The 26303-nt window shown below is 30.1% G+C and overlaps 2 protein-coding genes across 4 annotated transcripts; one reads left to right on the forward strand and one right to left on the reverse strand.

The window, feature by feature from the left end:
- The first annotated feature begins 9110 nt into the window (after positions 1-9110).
- LOC110614278 (ABC transporter B family member 19) lies at positions 9111-18032 on the forward strand. Of its 2 annotated transcripts, XM_043956942.1 has the most exons (10): positions 9111-9431; positions 9518-9572; positions 13074-13249; positions 13342-13542; positions 13661-13920; positions 13998-14311; positions 14523-14746; positions 15344-15687; positions 15784-16217; positions 16368-18032. In XM_043956942.1, exons 1-10 carry the CDS (start codon positions 9147-9149, stop codon positions 17843-17845), a joined length of 3771 nt encoding a protein of 1256 aa, XP_043812877.1. In that variant the 5' UTR covers positions 9111-9146; the 3' UTR covers positions 17846-18032. The 2 variants fall into 2 exon arrangements, with proteins under 2 accessions (XP_043812877.1, XP_021611471.2); XM_021755779.2 differs by having other exon boundaries at positions 15344-16217.
- LOC110614277 (zinc finger-containing ubiquitin peptidase 1) lies at positions 17823-26130 on the reverse strand. Of its 2 annotated transcripts, XM_021755777.2 has the most exons (6): positions 26007-26130; positions 25817-25907; positions 24798-25730; positions 24543-24654; positions 18176-18271; positions 17823-18096 (listed from the first exon to the last, which is right to left on the reverse strand). In XM_021755777.2, the coding sequence occupies exons 2-6, from the start codon at positions 25876-25878 to the stop codon at positions 18013-18015; spliced, it is 1287 nt and encodes a 428-aa protein (XP_021611469.1). In that variant the 5' UTR covers positions 25879-25907; positions 26007-26130; the 3' UTR covers positions 17823-18012. The 2 variants fall into 2 exon arrangements, with proteins under 2 accessions (XP_021611469.1, XP_043812878.1); XM_043956943.1 differs by having other exon boundaries at positions 25817-26106.
- Between the last annotated feature and the right edge of the window lie 173 nt (positions 26131-26303).

Raw genomic sequence — 26303 nt, forward strand, 5'->3', positions numbered from 1 at the left:
AATATTTAATATTTACATATTTCTATTATTAAAAAATATAAATTAAAATGGACTCTCTTTTTTTATAATTAATTTCTTAATATTAATTTTAAATACATTAAATATTAATACTTTAATAATAAAAAGTCACATGTCACATCATTAAAAATATATTTTTTTAAATTAAATTTATATAAAATCTTTCAATTTTAGACTAAATTATTACAAAAATTAAATCGTTTGCATAAAATCGCTAAAATTCATGTGATCAGATCGGTAGATCCACCCAATATACCCAAACCTAGAGCTAGCAAGTTAAGCAAAAGGACCTGGCAGAAGATCAATACAAGTAATAGCAAAAAAAAAAAAAGGAGCAGAATACCAAATAGTAAAGATAACATAAAGAAGCTCTTGGATATTGCACCAGATTCAGATTAGCAGCTTTAACATCCTTCTAGTCTTTGAGGAATCAGACGAGGAATGGGAGACTTGATTCCATAACTTTGCATTTCGACAGAATAATTTTTTCACAGGATAATTGTATATCATTCCAGGAGATAAATTAAAAGAAGATGAAAAACTTGTTCATTCATGTGGCGGATGATAAAAAATTTGTTCTTTCAATGTTTCACAAAAAAAGATCCGGTCAAAAAGAGTTTAGCGTTTCTTTCCAATGAGAACTAAAACTTTTCATTTTATTGGGTACTAGTTGGTATAATTGGAAAAAGAGGACAACGCTTGGCTCATTGTTATTATTGAATCAGATGAATCGGAAAGTTACCAGAATCCTTCAACCGTTTGAGTGCAGTTAGACAACCAACAATTTATAGAATTAGAGGACATCAACAAAGAACGGGTACATTGGAAACCGGAGACTCGCCTTCAACTATTTCTCGTATACTATTATGGTATCCTCAGCAAGGATCTGGTCGTTAGAGTGGACGTTCGTGTGTGGGGTGTAAACCTAGAAAATCTTTCGAGAGACCTGGTAATTATCATACAATAGGTCTACATCCTTCTCAAACAACACTAACAAGACATCATTCACCAGAAGGCTATTGTTATCATGGACCGCTAGCAGCAGAATAATAGGAGTAGGAGTGTAGATGTGGTCGTCGAAGGAAGAGCTCGAGGTGAAACCTCCACTAGAAGAAGACGACAAAGAAGAAAAAGAAGAAGAAGAAGTCCTATCCATCTTGCGAAATAGGAGCGTAAGTGAGAGTTACCTTTTAGAAGCAAAAGAATCAAGGACAACTGTGTGGTCGAGTCTTTTGTAAGCAGAAGAAAGTGATTGTTAGCAAAAGTGTTAATTGTAGGAGAGAAGGAGATTTTATACTATAATTTCGATGATAGGTTTAAATACAATTCGAGAAGTAAGGCAATCATCATTTAAGTTCAGAAACAGGCGAAAAGACGTGGGTATGGAGAGCCAATTCGTGCCTGCCACGTGTTCAAGGCCAAAAAAAAGTTGTAGCCCTCAAATTTGAAGAGTCGAAGACCGATGGGAGATCTCTAATATAACATAATATTTGTCCAAAATATGTCATGAGCTCTCATCATAGGATAGGGTCACGTGGCAAGACCCCACTTAGCTATAGCACTCGATCACATAAGTCTCACTTGAAAAAAAGAAGACCCGAGCATCATAACCATCGATAATCAGAGCAACACAAAACTCGCCATCTTCAAAACTAATCGAGCCTTTCACTACACAGGTTAATATGTTAGAAGATAGAATCTAAAAGATCTACATTATGTCTATAATCATGGTATCATTTATTCACTAACCGGTATCAGTTAGATTTTCAAAAGATTCACTAACTAATTTCATCTTCTTACAGTATAAAAATAAAATATACATAAAATTCAATGTGCACATTTTTACACACACATTTTAAATTTAAGTTATCTATTATAATCGTTTTTTCTAACAAATTAGTAATTTGAGCATCAGAATAATTGTTCATAAGCGCCAATCACCTCGCACTTTCTTTTTTGCAGATTAATCAGTCACATTTCAATTTATTTTCAGCCACATCAATTGATAAGACAAAACTTTAAATCTTACAAAATTAATATAAAAATAAAATAAATTTTATTATCTTTATTGAAAAAATATACTCAATCCATTCACATAAGTTTTTTTCATTTTTTCTTCTTTAATTATTTCAAAATTATTATATATTTTTATTTTTTACACTATAATAATATATAAATTTACTATTATAACCCTATTTAATTTTATTTTATTTCTAAAAAATTTCACAAAATATCTTTTAATATTTAATAAAATTTAATATTTTTAAGATATATATAATTAAAAAATTAATTAAAAAAATATATTTCTGTGAAAAAATAGAGTGGATCAAAATGATGAAATGGAAGAAGTATATTTTTATATTTTTTTTAAATTTAAAAATAAACTTACTAATGAATTTTAAAGTCTGATAAATTTACTAACAGTTGTAATATTTAATTTTAAAATTCCTTTTTAATGTTTATAAATTTATGAACAGATTTTAAAATCAGTTTATAATACCAATGGCTCTGATCCATTTATAAATTACAAAGGGATTGAATTCATAATAATCCAGTGATAAATGAATTATCAATAAATTTTTAATATTAAAAAATATTTTACTTTAGGTAACAAAATTTTAGTAATGGTTTGTGAAATTGTTACATTATTTAATACTATTAAAACAATATTTTAATAACAATTTAAAATTATCACAAAACAATTCAATTTTTTTTGCTGTATATTGAAATGTAGTTTATAAAATATTTATTTTTATATTTAATAAATTTATAATTTTTACAATATTTTTTATTTATTATGAAAAAAAAATAGTAAATTATTATTTTATATTATAATAGCAAAAGAAAATATAAAGATTTTTAAATTGTTATTATTAATTTATTATTATAATTAAAATATATAAAATAATAATGTACTACTATTAATTTAAATTAATTTTGATAATAGTATTTATAGTGTAATTTTTTCTGCCGACGACGTCACAAAAACTAAAACATAGTATATAAATTCATAATGAAACTTTAAAAATATAATACATTCAAATTATAAGTATCAAAAATTCTTATTGAAAATTTAAGAGTTTTTTTTTTTTTTAATCTCTCGTCACTCTTTCTATTTTTTGCTCTGTTTGTTATAAAACAATAAAAGATCTTTTTTTTTAATTATTTTCTACTTGCAAAATATATTTAAATTTTAATATAATTTCTTCAATTTTTTATTTAATTTTGATATATGTCAAAAGGTTGTATTAAATTTGAGCAAATCTTAGTTTTAATATTTTTATGTTTACATGATTAGACAAATTTAATAACTTTTAAAGACAACAATTCAAATATTTTTGTAGGAAAAAATTTTACCTAGATCCGAATAATTACAAATATAAGACAATATATAAGTGGGTCTTTTTATTTTTTTTAATAAAAATATTATTTGAGATTTACTATTTAGTTTTGAGTATTATTATTATTAACAAGTCAGTTCTAACATTTTTAAAAATTTATTAAAACGTACTTATCTTTTCTCTCCGTCAACAAAATAGTCATTCCGTTCTCTTTTCTTTAAAAATAAATAAAGGATGAGAGAAAAAAATTTTAAAATCCAATTTTGTCCTCAAATAAAACTTCTTATTTAGTTATTGGATATTTCTATTATTAACAAGTCAGTTTCTAGATTTTCAGAAATTTATTAAAACGTACTTATATTTTTTTATATCTATTAAAATATTTTTATCTTTTTTTATATCTATTAAAACGTTTTTATCGTTTTTTTTCGTCAACAAAATAGTCTCTCTCGAATAAAAAGATAATAATGAAGGAGAAGAATAAGAAAACAAAAAATGAAGAATAATAAAAAAAAGAAGAACTCCTTAAAAAAAAGAATAAAAAGAAAAATTGAAGAAGAATTAAAAAAGAAAAAAAAAGAATCAAAGAAGAAAAAGAGAAGAAAGAAACGTACTTATATTTTTTCATATCTATTAAAATATCTTTATCTTTTTTTCATATTTATTAAAACGTTTTTATCGTTTCTTTCCGTTAACAAAATAATATCTCTCAAAGAAAAAGATGATGATGAAGGAGAAGAATAAAAAAAGAAAAAGAAGAATAAAAAAAGAAAAAGAAGAAGAAGAAAATCATCAACTCCGCCTCCTTAAAACAGAAGAATAAAAAGAAAAATTGAAGAAGAATTAAAGAAGAAAAAAAAAGAAGAAGAATCAAAGAAGAAGAAGAGGAGAAAGAATCGATTTAGGAGAAGGAAAATAAATAGGTAATTTGATCTTTTGCTATATTTTTAATGGCAGAAATAGACGGAAATATTATTTTATTGATTAAGAAAATTTTTTTAAAAATACAGGAATTTACTTATATATTAATATTTATCTTAAATTTATGATCAATCAGATTTAAATAATTTTTTTTAATATTTAAATAATTAAGTGTTTGGTAAAATTATCATTTTAATACTTTTTATTTTAATATATATGAGTGTTTTGATTAATTCTCCATATATAATTAAATATAAAATTCAACTATAGAAGAACATGTGATTGCAAGATAATATTCCATAACAACCAAAATAAAATAATACCACGTGACCTTCAAATTGTTTCGTAAGAGTTACGAGCGTCATCAATGTAGGTGTCTGACTTTATCAATAATTGTATTATATATATAAATGAAAAACGGGCTAGATAATAATAAAAAAAACTATACTCACATATTAAATCTGATACATTTGAATAAATTTAAAAATTATCGAATTCTATCCTCTCAATTTTTAATTTTTATTTTAAAAATATTTATTACTTTAATTTTATTTTATATAAATATTTAATCAATTTAATTTAAAATCAATTTAAATTAAATAAATTAAAAATTAAAATTTTAGTATTTTGAAAATCGAATTGAATCGATTTTGAAAAGAAATTAAATTGAATTAAACTGATTTAATTTAGTTCGATTTGATGGGTTTGACTTTTTATTATTTTTTTTATTTTTTATATAAAAATATTGTAAACTTTAACATTACTTAAAATTTTTATTTAATTATTTACTTACTTTTATGTAAATTTAAATTCTATCTTATTAAGTAATATAATTTTATTATGAAATGCTTAAGACTTCATGGGCAATAGCATTTGTTTGTGGGAGATGTAATTTTTCCCCTAGTAAACGGCTTTGTGGTTTCACATGTAAGCCGGATTTGGCAAGTGGACAGAATCATTAACAAAATTATATTATAATGCTATCATCATTATATTTAAGGAAAAACTTAAAAAAAAAAAAAAAAAGAATTGCTGATAATTTATTTTGCTAATTATAAATGTAATATCTATTAGCTGGCAGGTTCAAATCTATTAGCTGTTTTGTCTCTACGGTCCGTAAAACAATCAAGTTATTTTCATATTTTATATAAATTAATATAATTTTATTAATAAAATTTAAATATAATATATATATATAATTATATAATTTAAATGGATTATATTTATATTAATATATTTATTTTATATAATATTATATATATATATATATTATATGTATAACATTTTTTATTATAATATAAAGTAATTTAATATAAATATATATTTAATAAAAATAAATAATAATATATAAATAATTAATAATAATATATTAATAAATTTTATATAAAAATATCTATCAATATTAATAGTAAAATTATATTGATTTAATTAAAATTATGTAATTTAAATATAAATTCCCTCTCATCTGAATAGACTATTTATATATAAATTTATATAATTATTATATATACTTTAATTAATTTTATATAAAATATAATATAAATATTTAAATAAATAATTATTAAATTTAGTATTATATTATTAATTTTATATTAAATATAAAATATAATATAAATATTTAAATAAATAATTATTAAATTTAGTATTATATTATTAATTTTATATTAAATATAAAATATAATATAAATATTTAAATAAAAAATTATTGCATTTAATATTATATTATTAATTTGATATTAAATACAAATTATAATATAAATATTTAAATAAATAATTATTAAATTTAATATTATATCGTTGATTTTATATTAAGTGTATTATATTTAATATAAAAATAAAAGATTTATGTAGTGAATGAGGCAAGAGGGGTTAATTATTGTGTTTGCCTTAAAAAAAACCGACCTTATACTTGGATAGGTTTAATAAGTATTAAAATATGGCAAGAAATAATTGAATTCTCTGCATATTCTTAACAAATATACTTTAAATAAAAAATTTTAATATATTATATACTAATCACCTAAATTTATTTATATTTTATTATAATATTAATCATTAAATTTAATTTTAATACCGTATTATATATGATGAGGTTGAGATTCAAAGGACAGGATTATGACACTTGGCAAGGCTAATAGAATTCTTGAGAAATAAATAAATTTAGCTCAGTGATGAGAGTAATAAATGGGGATAGTAATAGAGCTTAATAATATATTTTGGAGAGTAAGATTTTGAAATTGAGCTTTAAAAGATAAAAGAAGATTATGCTTTCTTTTGTGTAGTAGGGGTATATATGTTCATGATTGTACACGTATGTAATATGTCCTTTATATATATTCGTAGCTATATACGCATTAATATATCCTTTCAGAAAGAACATTGCATTTTTTGTGAGCCTTTTCATGTGGCTCATTAATGCTTCATCGACTCTGACCATGCCATCGCTGACACACAGATTATATCAAAATTGTCCTATTATGCACATTTAAGACCTTGTATGGATGCTAGAAGTTGAAAATTGAATACTCATTTGACGAGAGCTCTAAAATCTGAGGTATTTATAATCCTTGGAAGGTGGTTTATAAGGAGAGCCCCATCAAGGTTAATGAGTCTCTTGAGTCGTAATTAAGAGACTTGATATACATGTCTTAATTTTAAAGAGATTTATATTTTATATGTTATTAAATATTTTTTTGAGAATTATTTTTGAAAGATGGAATTAATTTCATTAAATTAACATTTGTCCACTGCATGTTTGCTCCGAGAAGCGCCCGTTCACCATCCGAGCCTTTAAAAAGACGCCATAAATACAAGTAATAATTATCCAAGGGAATTGAGCAACTGCGTTGAGATTTTTAAGGAGTATTCATTTAAGGCATTTGGATTCTGCGATTATAGAAGCTCTCTCCCTGCTGCTATAACTTACTTTGGCTTTTGTCCAATTTCTCTCTTCTTTAGCGCTCCTTTCCTTCTTCATCCTTCTTTTATGAGATCCTCTACTTAGGGTACGCTCTCTTTTTATTATGGCTCCATTGAGTTTCCCTTAATCAAAAGGTTACCTTCTAATGTCACTTCCAGTTACCTTCGTCGGACTATCCCTAGAGAGCTATTTGCTATTAATTCTTATTACATTAGGGCCCCTCATCCTTCTGGGAGAATCATATTATTTTCTTCTCCTTCTCTTGTTAGTATCAAGGATGCTCAATATAAAAATAAGTTGGTTTTCTTCTTGAAACAATTTGAGTATGGATTGTCTTTTCCCTTTTCTTTTTTTCTGCAGAGGTGTTTAGGTTTTATTGGGTCTCTCCTAAAATACTGACCCTAAATTATATTTTATTCATGAGAGCTTTAGAGGTGATATACAGGGAATGAGGTTTTATACCATCTCTAAATCTCTTTAGATTGCTATTTAGAATTATGAAATTAAATAATAGGTTTTGGAGCGGTAATGGTTATATGGGCCTATCTATCTTTACCGTCCATAAGGACTCCATTTGCCATTGGGTTGAATTACTTGAAGGGTGAGCAAGAAGGGGGCTTCGGCACTGTCTAGGGAAGTATTGATTCCAGTAAGCCAATAAATAATTTAAGCAAATGTTAATTTGCTAATTTATCATGTCTCATTAATAAATATCTATTATATTTATAAGGTAGCTCTCACTAATCTTTTTAAATATTATATATGAGCATTCTTTAAAGGTAGAATTTTGAAAATCTTCTCAAATATAAATTGTCACATCTCTCTTATTTCTCAATACAATTAAGCACATATTATATCATTAGAAAATTTGACATATCAACTTTCTAATTACACATACGTATGATCATATTATTAAAATTCAAGAGTTTTATTAAAAGAATTCCCGAAATAATTTTAAGTTAATATAAATTTTATAATATATTTTATTAAAAAATTTGACATATCAACTTTCTAATACTACAAATCACACAGACGTATAATCATATTATTAAAATTCAAGAGTTTTATTAAAAAAATTCCCAAAATAATTTTAAGTTAACATAAATTTTATAATATATTAAAGACTAGAAAATAACTATTATTCTTTTGATATCAATAAAATTATAAATTACTAAATTATCTGATACATGAATTTAAATATATGAATTACGGTCTATGTTCAAGCATATATAATACATTAGAATCATCATTTGTGTCATTAATTCTAATGTAATCACATGTATTTACCTAAATTATATTACGAATTTCATAATATAGATGTGTATTTTATTTATAAAATTAAAATACTCTACATACTTGTTCGATGAAAATCTCTACAAACTAAACACTAAAATCTTTTCTTATTTTCTTTGCACATCATCTTAAATATTTTTACTAGAGTAAGTCACAATACCTTAAACTTTTATTCAAGGGTTTATAGTGAACCGGTCTAGGTTAAAATTGTGCATAAATTAAATATATTTCATATAAATCTATTAGGACATTTGTCTTGTTATCTATGTTATCTTTTTCCTAAAAAATAAAATAAAATAACAAAAAGATAAAAAAGCACGCTTCTTACTCATCACAAACATATTAAAAAGTCGATAGGCACAAGCAGATACAATGCGGATATATGGAGCGTTGCGCATTGTTTTTATCTGGGGAAGCAGGCCTTGTCAACTGCACCTCACTTCAGACATGAACCAGATACTGGTTAGAAAGAATCGATGCCACCAAGTACAAAATTTCACTCTTTTGATTTCATCATCCAAAGCATATACCCATACCATATACCCATAATATTCCTTAATCCTCTTATTATACTACCATTATATAAGCCTGCTACTTGTACTACACATCAGCTTCATCTTCAACTACTAGCCCTACTGTTCCTGCAAATATCAATGGAGAAAGTGATTCCTCAACCCAAAGGTCAGTTCATTGTGAACAAGAGTGATGTAGTGGAGGATGATGAGAAGAAGGAAATGGGAAATAACCAACCTCTGCCATTCCTCAAGCTCTTGAGTTACGCTGATGCATTGGATTGGGCACTCATGGCATTGGGGACTTTGGGTTCTATTGTGCATGGTATGGCTCAACCTGTCGGGTACTTATTGCTAGGGAAAGCCCTTGATGCTTTTGGGAATAATGTGAACGACGATCATGCCATGGTTAAGGCTCTTGATAAGGTGATGCTTATTCCAAGTTCACATGAATTTGTGCTGCCTTGAAAGAAAACTTGCATGAGATTATGCTCTTAACCATTTTTTTTCAGGTTATTCCATACGTGTGGTACATGGCTTTCGCCACCTTTCCGGCCGGAATACTAGGTACCTTATTCATTTTACTTTAATTTCTCCATGTTCAATAGTTATAAATTTCATAATTGTTCCACAGATTTAGTTCGATCGATGGTAATTAATCCGAATAAATTTAAGAGATCTGACATTCTATTTTTTATTTTTTAAAAAAATAAAAAATAAAATATTATAATTGATATAATGAATTCAATGCAATTAGAGAAATTATTATATAGAAGAGAGTTGAAAATCTATGTAATTCAATTTTTACTGGAAAAATAATTAATTTATTAATGAAATTTTCTTTCAATATCTTAAATTAATAATATACAAAAATTTGAGATTTATATTAAAATATTCTAGTTTAAATTCTTGTAGGTAGTATAAATAACAAAAGAAATACTCCCAATTTAAAATTATCATTTTAATATATTTAAAAAATATTCTTTATTATTAAAATTAATCATACTTATTGCTTATAAATTTTGAAGCAATCAATCTTGTATATTCAAAATAAATATAATTAAACAAAAAAATTACTAATTTTTTCTCTGGATATCATTACTTATTATGATTTAATTTCTGTTTGTTTCAAAAAAAAAAATCTTATTTTCTAAGATTTGTAACACTAAAAAAAAAATTAGTAAACCACAAAATATCTTTTTAATAAAAAATTTAAATTATTTTTAAAAAATAACTTCATATTTTTAAAGAATAAATTATTTTTTTATATTTTGATAATTTTATTAATATTATTATATATAAATTTATTAATATTTTTTATTTTTAATTTATAATTGAAGATTTAAAATAAATTATTTTTTTGAAAAATATTTTTTTAGAACAATTTCTGTGCAAGTTTTTTTCGTAAAGTATATATTTTAAAAATTAAAATATTTATTGTTAAGCTTTAGTTCTGTAAAGATTGAAAGTTCTTCTGTCCATTAAAAGAAATTACTATTAGTCTTGTTGGTCCAAAGAATGTGAAAACTTTCAATGACTAAAATGCCCTTCTCTCTTTTGTTTCTCTCCATTCTATTCCTGTCCTCTTAATGGAAATTTCACCGGTATCCCATTCTTTCCGACAATGAGTAGCATTAAAAGCTTCAACCTTATCTAGTCTGATTTGACTCGACAGTTAAAAAATAAATATAATTTACTCAAATTTAAGTTTCATTTCTCGGTAGCGTATAGAAAAAAAAATAATTATTAAGTTACTAAATTATTATGAAATTAATTAATTTATTTTTATTTTAAAATTATTTAACTAAACATTATATATTTTATAAAATTTAATTCTTTAATTATTTTATTAAAAAAATTATTAACTGTCTTAAATTGTTTATATTATTTAATTTTTATAATTATAATTATATATATTATTTAATATTTATAATTTTAAATATTTATACTATTTAATTCTTTTGATTGATACTAAAATAAATGGATTAATTGTTTTTTTAATAGAATGATTAAAAAGTTTAGTTTAATAAAATATAAAAATATTTTAATTGAGTTATATTAAAATAAGATAAATTAAAAAATTTTTAAAAATTTAAAAATTTAATAATAATTAAAAAAATCATCAAAAAATATTTATATATATATAATTAGAAATGATCATTCTGTTAATTTGATTCAAAATTAAACTGAAATTTAAAATTTTAATATTTATAAAATTTAAATCGAATCGATTTTAGATAAAAATCAAATCGAATTGAATCAGTTTAATTCAGTTTAATTTGAGTTAATTTTTTAATAAAAATTTTATTTTATACACTTTATTTTTAATATTTTAAAATTTAATTAAAATATTTTAATTTAAATTATGATTTAATTTATTTATATTATTAAAAATAATATATTATTATTAACGGTCAGTTTTATTTTATTTTTAAAATTTTTTTAATTAAATTAATAAATTCAGAAGCGTAAATTGCTGATAAAGAGGGTATATAAGCAAAATCTCTAGTCAACAGTGAAGAAGCACGCAACAGAAACTCATAGTTCAATATTGGAAAGGATATGAACAACATACAAGCTTCTTCAATAAAGATTTTAGTCTATACAGTATAATTTCAAATAGGATTAATCGTCTAGAAAATCCAAACCTTATTGTCAATTTTAGCTTTTTTTTTGTTTTTGTTTTTGTTTTTGTTTTTGTCAATTTTAATATGATTTGAAAATTTTATATTTATTTTAGCTTAAATTGAAATTGAGATTAAGAGACTGTTAATATAATACCGACAAGAAGATTGACATGTGATGTGATGCAATTCCAAAGGTGAGATTAGGCTGATGTAATGTGGACAGTAATGATCCAAAAATACTCGAGAAAATGACATCTTTTACCCTTATTTTAAATTAAAAATTTCTCAAAATTTTAATTTAATTAATTTTTTTATAATTTAAAAAATTTTCATTATACATTTATATATAATTTACATGATTTTTCAAAATATCAGATGAATTCATTTTTAACAAAATCATTTCTACCAAACAAAAAGGTTAATCTTCCTATGTTTCAATGGTAGTTCTTCACCACAGCAACTCCATTAAGGTCTTGGCAACTTCCGTACAGGATGTCCTTTGCCTTTTCTGACGTAGGATTCAGCCTCATATGAAGTGCATCCCTGTAAATACCATAAATGAATTTCAATTGCCTCATATATCACCGTTGTCTTTTATTGATCTCTATAATTTCAAAATGTAATTATTCAGTCCAAGTAATTTCATAATCCCAATTATTCAATCCTTGTACCATTTAATTTTTATAATTTTAAAATAATAAATATTTAATTATTACAATTTATGGAAAGAACTACCTGGTTAACAGATAGAAAAAATAGAGATTAATAAACGTGTTTTTAAGATAGAATAGCCAATAATTAGTTTTATTAAATTAAATGGTCTAAATAGTACTTTTCTCTTAACATTATATGCATGACTCTTTTTCTTTTATTTTATTTAACTAAAAATATACCATATTGTTTGTGATATTCAAGACTCACTTAATTTGCCTTAAATTGTTTTCAAAATGAGTCAAAATCGAGCCTAATTTTTGAATTCGTTTAATAAACAAGTTAAACTCAAATTTAGAAATATTTAACTAGTTAAGATTTGAAAGCTCTCTATTTATAAATTTATAAATTGCATCATAAATATGCTTGTTTAACTAAAATTATTTAGTTTTAAACTTATTATTTTTGAATTTAAACTCATTAAGATTATAATTGAGCGGTATTTGTGAGCTATTGAAGAATTGACTTAATAAAAGCTCGACTTGTTTTTGCCTCATTTACCAAACAAACCAAACTTAAATTTATTGATATTCGACTCGAGTTTAAAACAAGTCAAACTGAAGTTGGATTCAAGCTCGAAAAAATTTTACCAGCCAAAATTAAACTTTTCCAAACTCTATGAGATTTGATTCATTTACACCCCCAATGTTTAACATATATCACATCTCAGTTCTTTTAGTGGTAGTGAAGAAAAAGAAATGGCAACCTTACGCAAATTTGGAAATTTCAGAGATTGGATGCTGGATGTACGCAAGTGAAAGACAATTAGCACGGATAAGATTAGCATTCCTGGAAGCAATGCTCAATCAGGAAATTGGAGCTTTTGATACTGATTTAACAAGCGGAAAAATCATCACTGGAGTCACCAATCACATGAGTATTATACAAGATGCAATAGGAGAAAAGGTTATTTTGATCAATCTCTCTCTTTCTTTCTTCTTCTGAAGAAGAAAAGAACTAGTATGTATTTAAGTGCTAACCTGATTTCTTAGTTGCAGTTGGGCCATTTTCTGTCAAGCTTTGCTACCTTCTTCTCTGGAATCTTGATTGCAGCCATATGCTCTTGGGAAGTGTCACTGCTAACCCTGTTAGTCCTTCCCATGATTCTTGTGATTGGTGCCACCTACACCAAGAAAATGATCACTATTTCAGCAGCTAAAATGGTTTACCTCTCTGAAGCAACAGCCCTGGTTGAACAGGTACGTAACAAGTCAGGCAACTGCAATATCTCACATATCTTAAGCCTTTAAGCTCATCTAATTTTCCAGAAAGTTCCTTAAATTGACGTATATTGCTTCTGCTGCTCATATCACACAGACGATATCTCAAATCAAGACAGTTTTTGCATTTGTCGGAGAAAGCCGTGCAATCAAGTCTTTTTCAGAGTGTATGTCCAAGCAGATTTCTCTCAGCAAAGGGGAAGCATTGATAAAGGGAGTTGGAACAGGAATGTTTCAAACGGTGACATTTACTTCTTGGGCACTGATCATATGGATTGGAGCCATTGTAGTCAGCAACAAGAAGTCAACTGGAGGAGATGTCATAGCTGCAATTATGTGCATTCTCTTTGGAGCCATGTAAGTATTGACACTCTTCATGATATGATGCCAGGCGTAAAGAAATAATTAACAGTTGTTTCTCGACATCAATGCAGATCGCTCACTTATGCTGCTCCAGACATGCAAATTTTCAACCAGGCAAAAGCAGCAGGTACAGAAGTTTTCCAGGTGATTCAGAGGAAGTCACTCATAAGCCACAATTCAACAGGGAAGAAACTGGATAAAGTTGAAGGAAACATTGACATATGTGAAGTACACTTTGCATACCCATCTCGTCCGGAAAATTTGATCCTTAAGGGCTTCTCATTGTCAATCCCTGCTGGTAAAACGGTGGCATTAGTGGGTAGCAGTGGGTGTGGAAAGAGTACTATTATTTCCCTAGTTGAAAGATTCTACGATCCCTTGAAAGGTCCGTTACTCCTTCCCCTCTCTTTTTATGTTGAAGCATTTTGTTCAAACGCATGTGAGCACAAGTAGTGCACAAGTCTATGTAGCTCTTGCAAATGGCCACTTTATGCATATCCATCCCTAATAAATACGTGCATATAAAAATACAAGCAACAGATTACCCACAACTATATTGAATCTTTGGTGAGCTAATAAAATGTGCTGAACTCCAGGGCGGATTCTCATTGATAAACACAACATCATTGATCTTGATTTGAAATTTCTTCGAAGGAACTTAGGAGCAGTTTCCCAGGAACCGTCGCTTTTTGCTGGTAACATCAAGGATAACTTGAAAGTAGGAAACATGAATGCTGATGATCAACAGATCCAAGATGCAGCTCTGATGGCAAATGCACACTCCTTCATTTCCCAGCTTCCAAATCAGTACTTAACAGAGGTGATTTACTTGCTTCAATCTCAATTTACTCATCAGACACCACTATTTGAAGTGCTCAACTATGTCGCAAACTAATAAAACCAATCCTAGTTAGCGCATACTATCATCCATCTAGTTTAATCGTATTAGGCATTTAAAATCATGACATAATAAATAAAAAGAGAACATAGAACAGAGTACTGTGAAATCATAAAAAAGGTTAAAAACTCCTAAACTTCTCATCTGTTCAATTGTTTAGAAAGAGTCGAGAGTATCTAAGTTTGTCTATGATTCAGTGCAGATGTATAAATAAATATGCTACTGTTAGTTTTTTCTGATATCTCATTCATGTAAGCTGCATTCCTTTCAGCCATGCAATCAAACTTCCTTTCTGTTTAATCAAGAAAATGTAGTGTATTAAGTGAAACTATGATTAAAGAATGCAATTGGTCACCTGAATTCTCTTCAGCATTAGTTGATGTGAGTTATAAAGCTAAGAAAGGATAGAGAAAACACAAAAAAAAAAAAACAGAAAGATCTCTCAGTTTCTCTTTTTACCTCTCAGATGTAAGATCAATTATACTCAAGATAGTCTTTTCTTGTTGACATGAGAACCAGGTAGGCGAAAGGGGAGTCCAGTTATCAGGAGGACAAAAGCAGAGAATTGCCATAGCAAGAGCCATTCTCAAAGATCCCCCGATTCTTTTGCTTGATGAGGCTACAAGTGCACTAGATTCAGAATCAGAGAAGCTGGTTCAGGATGCCCTTGAGAGGGCTATGCAGGGGAGGACGGTCATCTTGATTGCACACAGGTTGTCAACTATTGTTAATGCAGATATGATTGTAGTTGTAGAGAATGGACAAGTTACAGAGACGGGAACACACAGCAGCTTGCTAGAGACCAGCAAATTCTATAGTCACTTATTTAGCATGCAGAATATCAGCACAGTTGGTGATTCAAGGTTCATATACACTTTAATTCCCTATTTCTTTATTTCTTCAGCACACGATTCAATAAACAGAAAAATTTTGACTTATTCAATTGTATTGAATGACAGAAGTGCCGCATCTGAAGAACAGGAGAGTACAAAGCAGCAAGTTGCACTTGAAGAAATTGAAAATCCGGAAAAACTTGACGACTGCAGCATCTATCTGAGCCAGTCTCCAAAGCAAGAGGAACAGAATGACAGAACAAAGTCGGCTATTTTTCTCAGAATATGGTTTGGCTTGCAAAAGAAAGAAATTTTGAAAACTGCCATAGGCTCCTTTGCAGCTGCTTTCTCTGGCATCTCGAAGCCTATTTTTGGATTTTTCATTATAACAGTAGGGGTAGCATACTACCATCCAGATGCAAAAAAGAAAGTTGGATGGTATTCCATCATCTTTGCTCTAATAGGATTGCTGTCATTGTTCACTCACACCTTGCAGCATTACTTCTTTGGAGTGGTTGGAGAGAAGGCCATGACAAACCTCAGACAAGCATTATATTCAGGTATCAATTACTCATCAGTGTATGGATCATGGCCTAATGTTTTCTTTTGAGGATATAAGCTGTTGTATCCTATAAACCGTGAAATGCATGAACTTTCATTCAACTGAATGATCAACCTATCAGAGTGCACACTAATACCTATTTTTGCAGGAGTACTGTGCAATGAACTAGCATGGTTCGAGAAACCTGAGAACAGTGTTGGTTCCCTTACCTCACGGATCATTCATGACACCTCCATGGTCAAAATGATAATTGCAGACCGCATGTCTGTTATTGTCCAATGCATTTCCTCGATACTAATTGCAACTATTGTTAGCATGGTTGTTGACTGGAGAATGGGTTTGGTAGCTTGGGCAGTCATGCCTTGCCATTTCATAGGTGGACTGATTCAAGCCAAGTCTGCCAAAGGATTTTCAGGTGATTCTGCTGCAGCACATTACAAGCTTGTGGCACTTGCTTCTGAGTCTGCAGCCAATATAAGAACCATTGCATCTTTTTGCCATGAAGAGCACATCCTTAGCAAAGCCAAAACATCCCTAGAAAAACCAATAAAGAAGAGCAGGAGCAAGAGCATCAAGTATGGACTCATTCAAGGTGTCTCCCTTTGTTTATGGAATATTGCACATGCTGTTGCTCTGTGGTACACTACACATTTAGTCAAAGCACATCAAGCAAGCTTCGAAAATGGCATAAGAGCATACCAGATTTTCTCTCTCACAGTACCTTCAATCACAGAATTATGGACACTGATCCCTACTGTCTTTTCTGCCATTAGTGTGTTAACTCCAGCATTTGAAACCCTTGACAGGGAAACTGAAATTGAACCAGATTCACCCAAATGTTCACATCTTGAGAGGATAATGGGCAGTGTAGAATTTCAGAATGTCAAATTTAACTACCCACTAAGGCCAGATGTAACTGTTCTCAACAACTTCAGTTTGCAAATTGAAGCTGGATCAAAGGTGGCCCTTGTTGGACCAAGTGGAGCTGGAAAGTCCTCAGTTTTGGCTCTTTTGCTTAGATTCTACGATCCCAAAGCAGGAAGGGTGCTAATTGATGGGAAGAACGTCAAAGAATATAATCTGAAAATGTTGAGGGCACAAATAGGGTTGGTGCAACAGGAGCCGCTTCTTTTTAGTTCTTCAATTAGAGACAACATTGCATACGGGAATGAGGCGGCTTCTGAAGCAGAAATTGTTAAGGTATCAAGGGAAGCAAACATTGATGAGTTTATAAGTAATTTGCCTGATGGATACAACACAGTTGTTGGAGAGAAAGGCTGCCAACTTTCAGGTGGACAAAAGCAACGCATAGCCATTGCTAGGACTCTACTAAAGAAACCAGCAATCTTGCTCCTGGATGAAGCAACAAGTGCCCTTGATGCTGAGTCTGAAAGATCTGTAGTGAGTGCCCTAGAATCAATAAATCTGAACAGCTACGAGAGCTCCCTGTACAGAACAACACAGATTACAGTTGCTCACAGGCTTTCCACCATAAAAAACTCGGATATTATAGTTGTTATGGACAAAGGTCAGATTGCCGAGATAGGTTCTCATTCGACCCTGACACAAGTGTCTGAAGGCATATATTCAAGGTTATACCAGCTTCAGAACTTGCGAGAAAGTTAGTATAATCATTTCAGCCGTACAAGTTTGCTTTAAGATGTACAAACATTAAGATACACATTACAAGCTACAGTACCCTTCTCTTTAATGGTATATAAATGGGTAAGCACCCATTTTCAGCATGAAAAGAAAAGAACCAAAAAGAACATAAGAGCAAAAAAAATTTTTTTCTACAATTCAATAAAGGCACTATCGATTGACTTGAGCTTCTCCATCTCAACCCCGCTTGCCACTCCAGGATCAATATAACATAGCTGAAAAGGACACAATGTCAAATCTTCTCATCAAATAATACTGTGGGGTCAAAAGGAAATAATTTGACAGAGGCATAACCTGGTACTGAGGCTTTTTCAATGTATGAACTCCTCTTTTTATTAGCTTCTTCCATCCGGTATTTTCTTTCAGGGATTTTTCTAGAGCTGCTGTTCTCTATATTTATATTACAAAAAAAATCCAATAAGCATACTGGATGTTCACAAATCACAAAAATATTATATCTAAACCATCTTGAAAATTTCATATAGATAGGTCACCATTTTTTTTCCTATTCCAATCAAATCATTGCAAAATGCAACTTCAGCTGTTACACCTTTGAACCCACTGTAAATCACAACAATCAAGCAAAAATGGTATGTAAAATATGAACGGCTGGTATTCACCACTTTTTCAGGTCAAAAGTACTGATTAATGAATGAATAAGTGAAGCAGTGATACATTTTACAGTTTTAGCTAATGTTAGATCCAGAAAAGCAGAATCAAATACAAAAAGTTGGGAATGACAAACATCATTCTCCAAAGGGGAAAAAGGAAAGGAAGCATAGACAAACCAAATCATTTTAGTATATGACTGAGAAACAAAGAAGTGCCTTTTCCCTCAGGCTCTCAGCATCCTAGCTAACAAACACTTGGAATAAAAACCAATATTTTGTAACAAATTTCCATGTTAACTTATACAAAAGAAAAAAAGCCTAAATCAGAGCAGTAATCAAGGAGTTCAATGCCAGTGAAGTAAGAGAAATTCAGGATAACAAAGAGATTTCAAAGGTGCTAAAAAGAGAAGCCTGAAGTAAGGAGTTCAAATATTTTCCTAAAAAATATTTTCCATGAAACAGAAGAGCCTGGAACATGAAACTTATTCCTCAATAGTGATGACCAATACTTCTTATAAGAGGGTGTCATTGTCACAAGTAATCCACCTATCTCCAAAAGTCTTTGAGGAGTCAAAATAAGTTTTCAATATCTAAACCTATTCATCAAGCTTTGCTCGAATTCAGCAAGGAGTTCTTCAGGAGTAAAAATATTCAAGAAGGCCAAATGTTTTTAACATTTAAACCTTTCGTTAGCAATCCTATCCAGATTTACAAGAGATTTACTCATGAAAAAAAAAGGGGATGCATGCCAAACAAGTCACTAATGCAGTTAAAAAACTAGCACCATTTGCCCATGATATCCCACTTGCTAGTAATGTTATCTCCTATGTGTTAATAGTGCTGTTAGTGTTAATAGTGTTGTTAGTGGTGTTATTGGTGTTTTGCTTTGTTCTTCCACTTTCCTTAATTATAGGAGGGTGATCTCTCAATGTTTTAATCGTGTTAATAACTTTTCTTGCTTATAGGAAGAGATTATCTCTTCCCTCTTTGTATATAAGTTCAGTTGAGTCAATAAAGGAAATATGATTAATTTGCTAAAAGTTATTGAGTACTCAATTCTAGAGAATTACAAGTTCTCTCTTAATGAGCTTGTGTTATAGTCATCATGTACAGTGATGTGAAAAATTAGATAAAAAAGATCTTTGTGTCTAAGAGAAAAAATATAGCCATACCTATATATGGGTATTTGTCGACTTTGTAAAGGCTTTACTTTGCCTATAAAAAGGATGTTGCAGTTGTAAAACAAGAGTGAGAGAGAATGAGATATTTTCTATAAAGAGTTCCTGAAAAATGAAAAAGAAAAGAAAAAAAGCTTTGTATTACTCTATTTTTAATGAAGTTAGATATTTGTCTTTTTCATCTTTTCTCTTTTGTCATGATAGTCTCGTATTTTTGAGATGTGTTTATTAATATAAGATTCAATTGATTTTATTTTGGTTTCCTCGCTGCATATTTTACAGAAACTTTAGTTTCTAGTTGGTGTTTGTGATACTCTATTTTCTAGTTGTTCTTGTACTAGTTTTAAATATCTATTTTCTGTTTTCTAATATCTATTTTCAATTTCAGATATTTATTTTATGTTCTAAGTCCAACATCATATTAAAGCTTCCAAAGCTTTCTGTTTTGGTTTCAACAGTGGTATTAAAACCCAAATGATTTTTAAGAGGCATGTTTCAAAGCTTTTGTGGCTGTTTTTCAAACTTTTTTATTTTCCTCCATTTTCATCTACTTTCTAACTTGAAAAGTGATGAGAGGTTGATATTTCTATTTTCAAACATTAAAAATGCTTTGGAAGGCTTGTTCTTTATCTATTTGCAAAGTTTTAGGAGGTTTGAAAGATTTATCTTTTAACTGCTTTCAAAGATCAAAAGCTTTGAAACGTTTGTTCGAGGTTTGAAAGATTGGTTTTTTGTCTACTTTCAAAGTTTAAAGGGCTTTGAAAGGCTGGTTTTTTATAGCTTTGTTTGGAAGGATTTTTGAAATTTGTGAGGAGGCCTACATGTCCATGCACTGATGTTTAAAAGCATGTCTTTAAATTGATAACTCATAAAATCACGTCTTTAAATTGATATTTCAGACCATCATTTGTCTTTAAACTACTGAAAAAAAAAATCTTATTTGAAGGACCTACACGTCCATAAAAAGTTGAAAGTTTCTTAAAGAGAATATTATGTCAACAAAAGGCTCAGAGTTACTTGAAGGAACCAGTATGTCTATAAACTAATGATCTTTGTGAAGTTCTTATTGAAAGCTATATGGAGAGTGCAAGAATCAATATGTGTATTCAGCTCTAATAAAAATCTCATCAAGCAGTTGATGAGATTTTTATTATTTTTAGCATGTGCTGAATTAAAATGAAGAAAATCTTCTAATTGGAAGTGATGTTAAAAAATTAAATAATGATCTTTGGGTGTAAAACAAGAATTATAGTCATATGGGCATTTATTGACTTTGTAAAGACTTTCCTTTGCCTATTAAAGGACGTTGCAGCTATAAAATAAGAAAGTGAGAGAGAATGAGATATTTTCTATAGAGAGTTCCTAAAATATGAGAAAGAAAAGGAAATAAAAAAGGTATTTGTATTACACTCTGTCTTTAATGAAATTTAATATTTGTTTTTTCTCCATCTTTTCTCTGTCATGATAATTCCATGTCTTTGAGATGTATTTGTTAATCTAAGATCCAGCTATTTATAACTTTATTTTGTTGCTGCATATTTTACAGAAACTTTAGTTTCTTATTAGTATTTGTGATACTCTGTTTTCTGATCATTTTTGCACTAATTTTATATATTTATTTTCTGCTGTTGGATATCTAGTTTCAGTTTTAGATATCAATTTTCCGTTCTAAATCAAACGTGTATTAAAGTTTCCAAAGCTGTCCGTTTTGTTTTCAACATTCACAATATAACTAATATACTTTGGGGTTGAGACCGTTCCAGTTTATAATAGCAAATCATGAACAAGTGCTGAAACTAGGTTCCGAGAATGGGAATCATGGCCTTGACATATTGCAAATTGTATACTAGTTTCAAGGAAATGAAAATCAAACATGCAACTCTAACCTGCTGCTTAAAAAATGTCCATCTAAATGTCATAGCATGTTACAGTGGAGAGTCTAATACTTATTTAAAAATATGGATATATTCACCTAAATATCACCTTATGATCATTAAAATTTGCCCAGATACACAAGTTAAGATTTGAGCAGATAAGAACAAAAACTACAAGGTGGAATATCAAGCTCCATTAGAGCAAAAAATAGCATGTGCTAATGATAAGCTGCCCCATTATAGTATGATCATAAAACCTTGTCCTAGAAGTAAGCCCCACTAGGATATAATAAAACCTTGTACCAATAAAAATTCAAAAAGAAAGTTACTAAAATATCTAGACTATAGTAAAGCTTAAAGCATTATAAGCAAGACATTGACAACTGTCAAAAAAACTTTGGAATCAATCTTTTGTTGGCATAGGGAGGAAATGAGCCCAGCAGAATAGCATTTTATCTTATCTAGTGGTAGGAATGGATCTAGAAGCCCAGGACAAATGGAGCAAGGCCCAAAGTCATTGAGAGTATATTATAGGAAGCTATGGAAGAAGAAAATAGGAGGGGAAGTCTTTGTAGTAACAGTTGAGGAAAATTCTAGAATTGCACAGTTAGAATTGATAAGCAGAAAAGGGAGAGTTGTAGGAGAGAATCTCGGAATTCATGTCACATGGGAAGAAAAGCATTCTTCATCTATAAATAAGCATCATTCAGAGAAAGGAAGGCAGCCACTTAATTTCTCTAATTTCAACACTGTGCTAGGGCAATCTTGTATTACTGGGTTAGCACAGGAATTAGCTCCTGAGGATTGCTTGTCAACCATTTCTTTTTTTTTTCTTTGTTGAGTAGCATTTCTGAGATTGTATTGTTGAGTTTGAGATTTTTATTAATACAAATCATAAATCTCCATTACAATTTCTATTAAAATCTTATTTATCTTGTTCCTTACTCTATCAAATGATCTGACTTGCCGGAGCTTAAGAAGTTGGTCCATAATGGAAAGTAGAATAGAAAAAGATAGAGAGGAACTTCGAAATTTTGAAGGCCATGGCTACCCATCAGTAGGAGATAGTCCAAAGATTCAGCAAATTGGAGCATTTAGTTACTTCATTCTTGCAAGGTCAAAAGATTGTTGATAATGGCAAGATGCAATTCAATTCCTCATCTAGAGTCTGCTGATGATGCATCCCTTGCAAGATTCGGCAATTTATTTGTCGCTCCAACCATTACCCTAAAACAGTGGAACCGCCAAAATTTAATGGAATAGATCTAAAAGGTTCGCTCACTTGGGTGGAGACACTTTGCAAACAGGGCACTAGTGAAAGTAAGAAGATCTATTTTATGTCGACTTGCTTGGAGGAAGCCCCTCTCAATTGGTTCCATGAGCTTCGGTATCAACACCCTTGCCTCTCTAGGGAGCTATTCAACTCAGAGATTATACAACATTTTGATGGCACTAATGATCAAATAGTTAACGATCATCAGATGGGCTTGGTAACAAAGTTTGAGACACGATCTATCTCCAAGACAGTGCAAGATACACAGGTAAGATCCTTATTTCATTTTTTTTTTTTTTTGAGAAATTATTGTGGACGACAATCACAAACAATGCTAGACTAGGGTTGAATTTGATTCCATTAGCCCTCAACATTTCAAAAGGCCACACTCCAAGCCTCCACATATATCTCAAGCGTTTTAGAAACCATTCATTTATCACCTTCTTCTCCTTCTTCTTCTTCTTCAAAATTACATTTACCTTCCACCAAACAAATCATGAGACAAACTTCCCATTTTCCTAACTGTGACTCTAAAGTGAGTGTGATTGAGACTACATACTTGGGTGCTAATACTTCCTTCTCCAAATTTTTAATGCTCTCAGATCCATCAAAATGAAGCTATATATTCAGTTTGAAAACAGATTGCTTTTTATGTGCTAATGCAGCAAGCAAATTCCATCCTATAGCTTGCTTGGATTCCACCAAGGCCACTAAAAGCACATGTCATGCAGAATCTAGAATGTTGCAGTGGACTGCTCAAGAAAATTTGGATTTATAGCTACTATACACCTTGGTTCCATATAATTATTTATGCAGCTGGAATGGATATTATTTCATGGATTGTGAACTCTAGATTATACCCAACGAGATATGGAGGCAGAATAGGAGGAATTAATGTTGTTTCGAACTGAGTTTTCAATTTTATAGTTACTGAGTCATATTTATCTCTAACAAGGCAATTTTATGCTCATGGAAATTTTTTATTATTTGCTGAAATTTCCTGCATTAGACTTGTTCTCATTTTCTGGTTGGTGCTTGCAATTATATGCACACGTGATCAGCTTCTTCCATCAACAGCAAGTCAGATGTTACAATTTTGGAGTTTATCGGTGGGGGGGAGGGGGGGTGAAAGAATAGGTTCAAGGCTAGTGTGCTTCCAGCATCTCTCAACTGCCTCAATTGAACAAAATATTAGCATCATTGCTAAATTTCGTTTCAAGTCACAACAAAGCATCAGTAATTGGAGAAGGAAGTCTAATTGGAGGAGAAAGTCTATGCTGCCATATTATTGAGCTTTGCACTTCAACAAAAAGATGGATGCAGAAGAAAAATCTGGAGCATAATGAGTTTACAAGTGGTGCTCCATTTGCCATTGAACAACTAGATAGTGATCAATATTATCAACATTTAAAATCTAAAAAAAAATGACACGAACAACTAGATAGTTATCAACATTTACAAACCTTTCTATTTAAAAGAAACATGTATTTCAAATTCTCAAGCAGCTGAAATGCGGTCTAGTATAGTTGCATATTGGGATTACATTAAATCATATCAAAATATAACATACAAAATATATAAAGAAAGAAGGGTAGGATTGGTATTTTCAATTTTTATAAACTATAATAAGAGAAAAGCAGGAACAGCTAAAGCTTCAAGCACTTTAGAGCTCTTTGTGAATAGTATTCATTAATAATGCAGAGAAGGCCAAGCGTTGATACTTACATGACCAGGGTCCAAAATCAAGAGATTGAATTGCAGTTTGCCATTCTCTTGATGTCTGACTTCAATCCCAACAATGGTTCTTGAGTGTCCATCATGTTGAAAGTACAAGGGCCTGCTCATAAATACTCTTAACAATTTAAATCATATCCAGAAGCAATGCAGCTGTGCTATTCCAAACCTGATAATTAGTGTTAAAGAGTAGGCAGCTATGAGTGACTAGTGAACAATGCACCTATGCTAATTTACACTACTCACGTTCTGTCGGTGATGGTAACATGACAACGGTGGGCATGTGCTCTTGAGCTACGGCCTTGAGAAAAATAATTCCACGCCCAATCAACGAGAACCTGATGACCTTCATTGTTCCTTGAAAATTTACTTGCCGCAGTTTGATTGCTTCCTCCAGCCAAGTGACTTGTAGAGTTCACACCATTGTCAAAATCTGGTGGTGAGAAATCATTATTTCTACCAACCAGATATCTGTCCATGGGCCCATAAACCTGAAAGGCTTTTCTTTTGATTCTGGCACTTGCTGTCACCACCTGGGAGCCAACATGAGCACCAGGAACAGAGAGAAAACTAGATTCCAATTCTTTAGGACCAAAATCAACAATCCTAGCCCGAAAACCAAAAGAACGGAAAAGGGCAGCACATTCAGTAGCACCAATCCACTTTTTAGACCCATAAACAGAATGATTAAACTGATGAGCACCCAAGGCATCAAATCCCCTTTCCCAAGCAATTTCAAGCCATCTTTGGAGATAAGGGATATCAGGGACGAAACCAGAGCCACCAAACAAAATCTGTCTGGCATCTTCTCTAAGGGAAAGCAAGTGAGAACTAAGCATTTGGATGTTACGCCATCCACAACCCCAACCAACATCCTCAGAGGGCAAGCTCTGAAAATGATCAATATAGCCAGACAGAAAGACAGCAGAAGTAGAAGCATTATTGGTATCTAATTCCAAACGCCTGCGCAGCAAGGCCATCAACCCACCACCAAATTCTACTTTGACATGATAAAAGGAGCTTCTAACCTGCATAGCAATCAAGCAAGACACTCTCTCATCCATGTTTTCCTCAGAAAAACGAGTAGAAGACGAGGATGCAGAGGCAAGTTCTTGAGCCAATTCCATGTCCTCGGTAAATTGCTCATTGTCCGCCTCCTCAAAATGGCTGTTGGCATGCCTACGGAACCGGCCGGCAATGCCGCCATTAGTATAAGTAAATCAAAGATCAAGAAATAATAATGACAATGATAAGAATTAACAGACCTTTGGAGTTGTGATTGAGGGAGGGTTACATGACAAAAGGGGCAACTTGCTAAAGAATCCATAGTTTCGAATTCGATTGTATTACTCCGCTCTGCAATAAAGAAATTGCTATAAACTAGTTTTCAATCAAATCGTTGGGAAACAACACACCAGTGGAAGAAGAGCGCCAGGGAACCTCTTTTATTCACACCTGAAAGTAGGCGCCAGTGACCTTTGAAATCGCACCATTTTGAAGGGCATCGGGTCTGGAGGGAGAAATTACATTACACATTAGCTACTACGGCTGTGCGAGATTTTTTTTTGAGAGGGTTCCAATACCAAATTGTGTCAAAATTTAAAAAAATTAATGTTTAGAAACCAAATCGTACTTAATTAAATTTATTTAATTATTTAATTATAATTATAATTTTTAATTAAAAATTACATCAAATTCGAACAAAAATCAAATTAAATCGAAACCATACTAAAGAATTAATATAATAATATT

The sequence above is a fragment of the Manihot esculenta genome, chromosome 5, assembly GCF_001659605.2.
Source record: "Manihot esculenta cultivar AM560-2 chromosome 5, M.esculenta_v8, whole genome shotgun sequence".
Lineage (NCBI taxonomy): Eukaryota > Viridiplantae > Streptophyta > Magnoliopsida > Malpighiales > Euphorbiaceae > Manihot > Manihot esculenta.

What these genes read in the sequence shown, in the direction of transcription:
- LOC110614278 (XM_021755779.2), top strand. Translation starts at nt 9,147, where the DNA reads ATGGAGAAAGTGATTCCTCAACCCAAAGGTCAGTTCATTGTGAACAAG. An exon ending in CAAATCAGTACTTAACAGAG is followed by an intron (nt 14,747 to 15,343) that starts GTGATTTACTTG and finishes CATGAGAACCAG; the next exon opens with GTAGGCGAAAGGGGAGTCCA. An exon ending in CAGACAAGCATTATATTCAG is followed by an intron (nt 16,218 to 16,367) that starts GTATCAATTACT and finishes CTATTTTTGCAG; the next exon opens with GAGTACTGTGCAATGAACTA.
- LOC110614277 (XM_021755777.2), bottom strand. Translation starts at nt 25,878, where the DNA reads ATGGATTCTTTAGCAAGTTGCCCCTTTTGTCATGTAACCCTCCCTCAA. An exon ending in CCTCAATCACAACTCCAAAG is followed by an intron (nt 25,731 to 25,816) that starts GTCTGTTAATTC and finishes CCGGTTCCGTAG; the next exon opens with GCATGCCAACAGCCATTTTG. An exon ending in TGAAAAAGCCTCAGTACCAG is followed by an intron (nt 18,097 to 18,175) that starts GTTATGCCTCTG and finishes TGTCCTTTTCAG; the next exon opens with CTATGTTATATTGATCCTGG.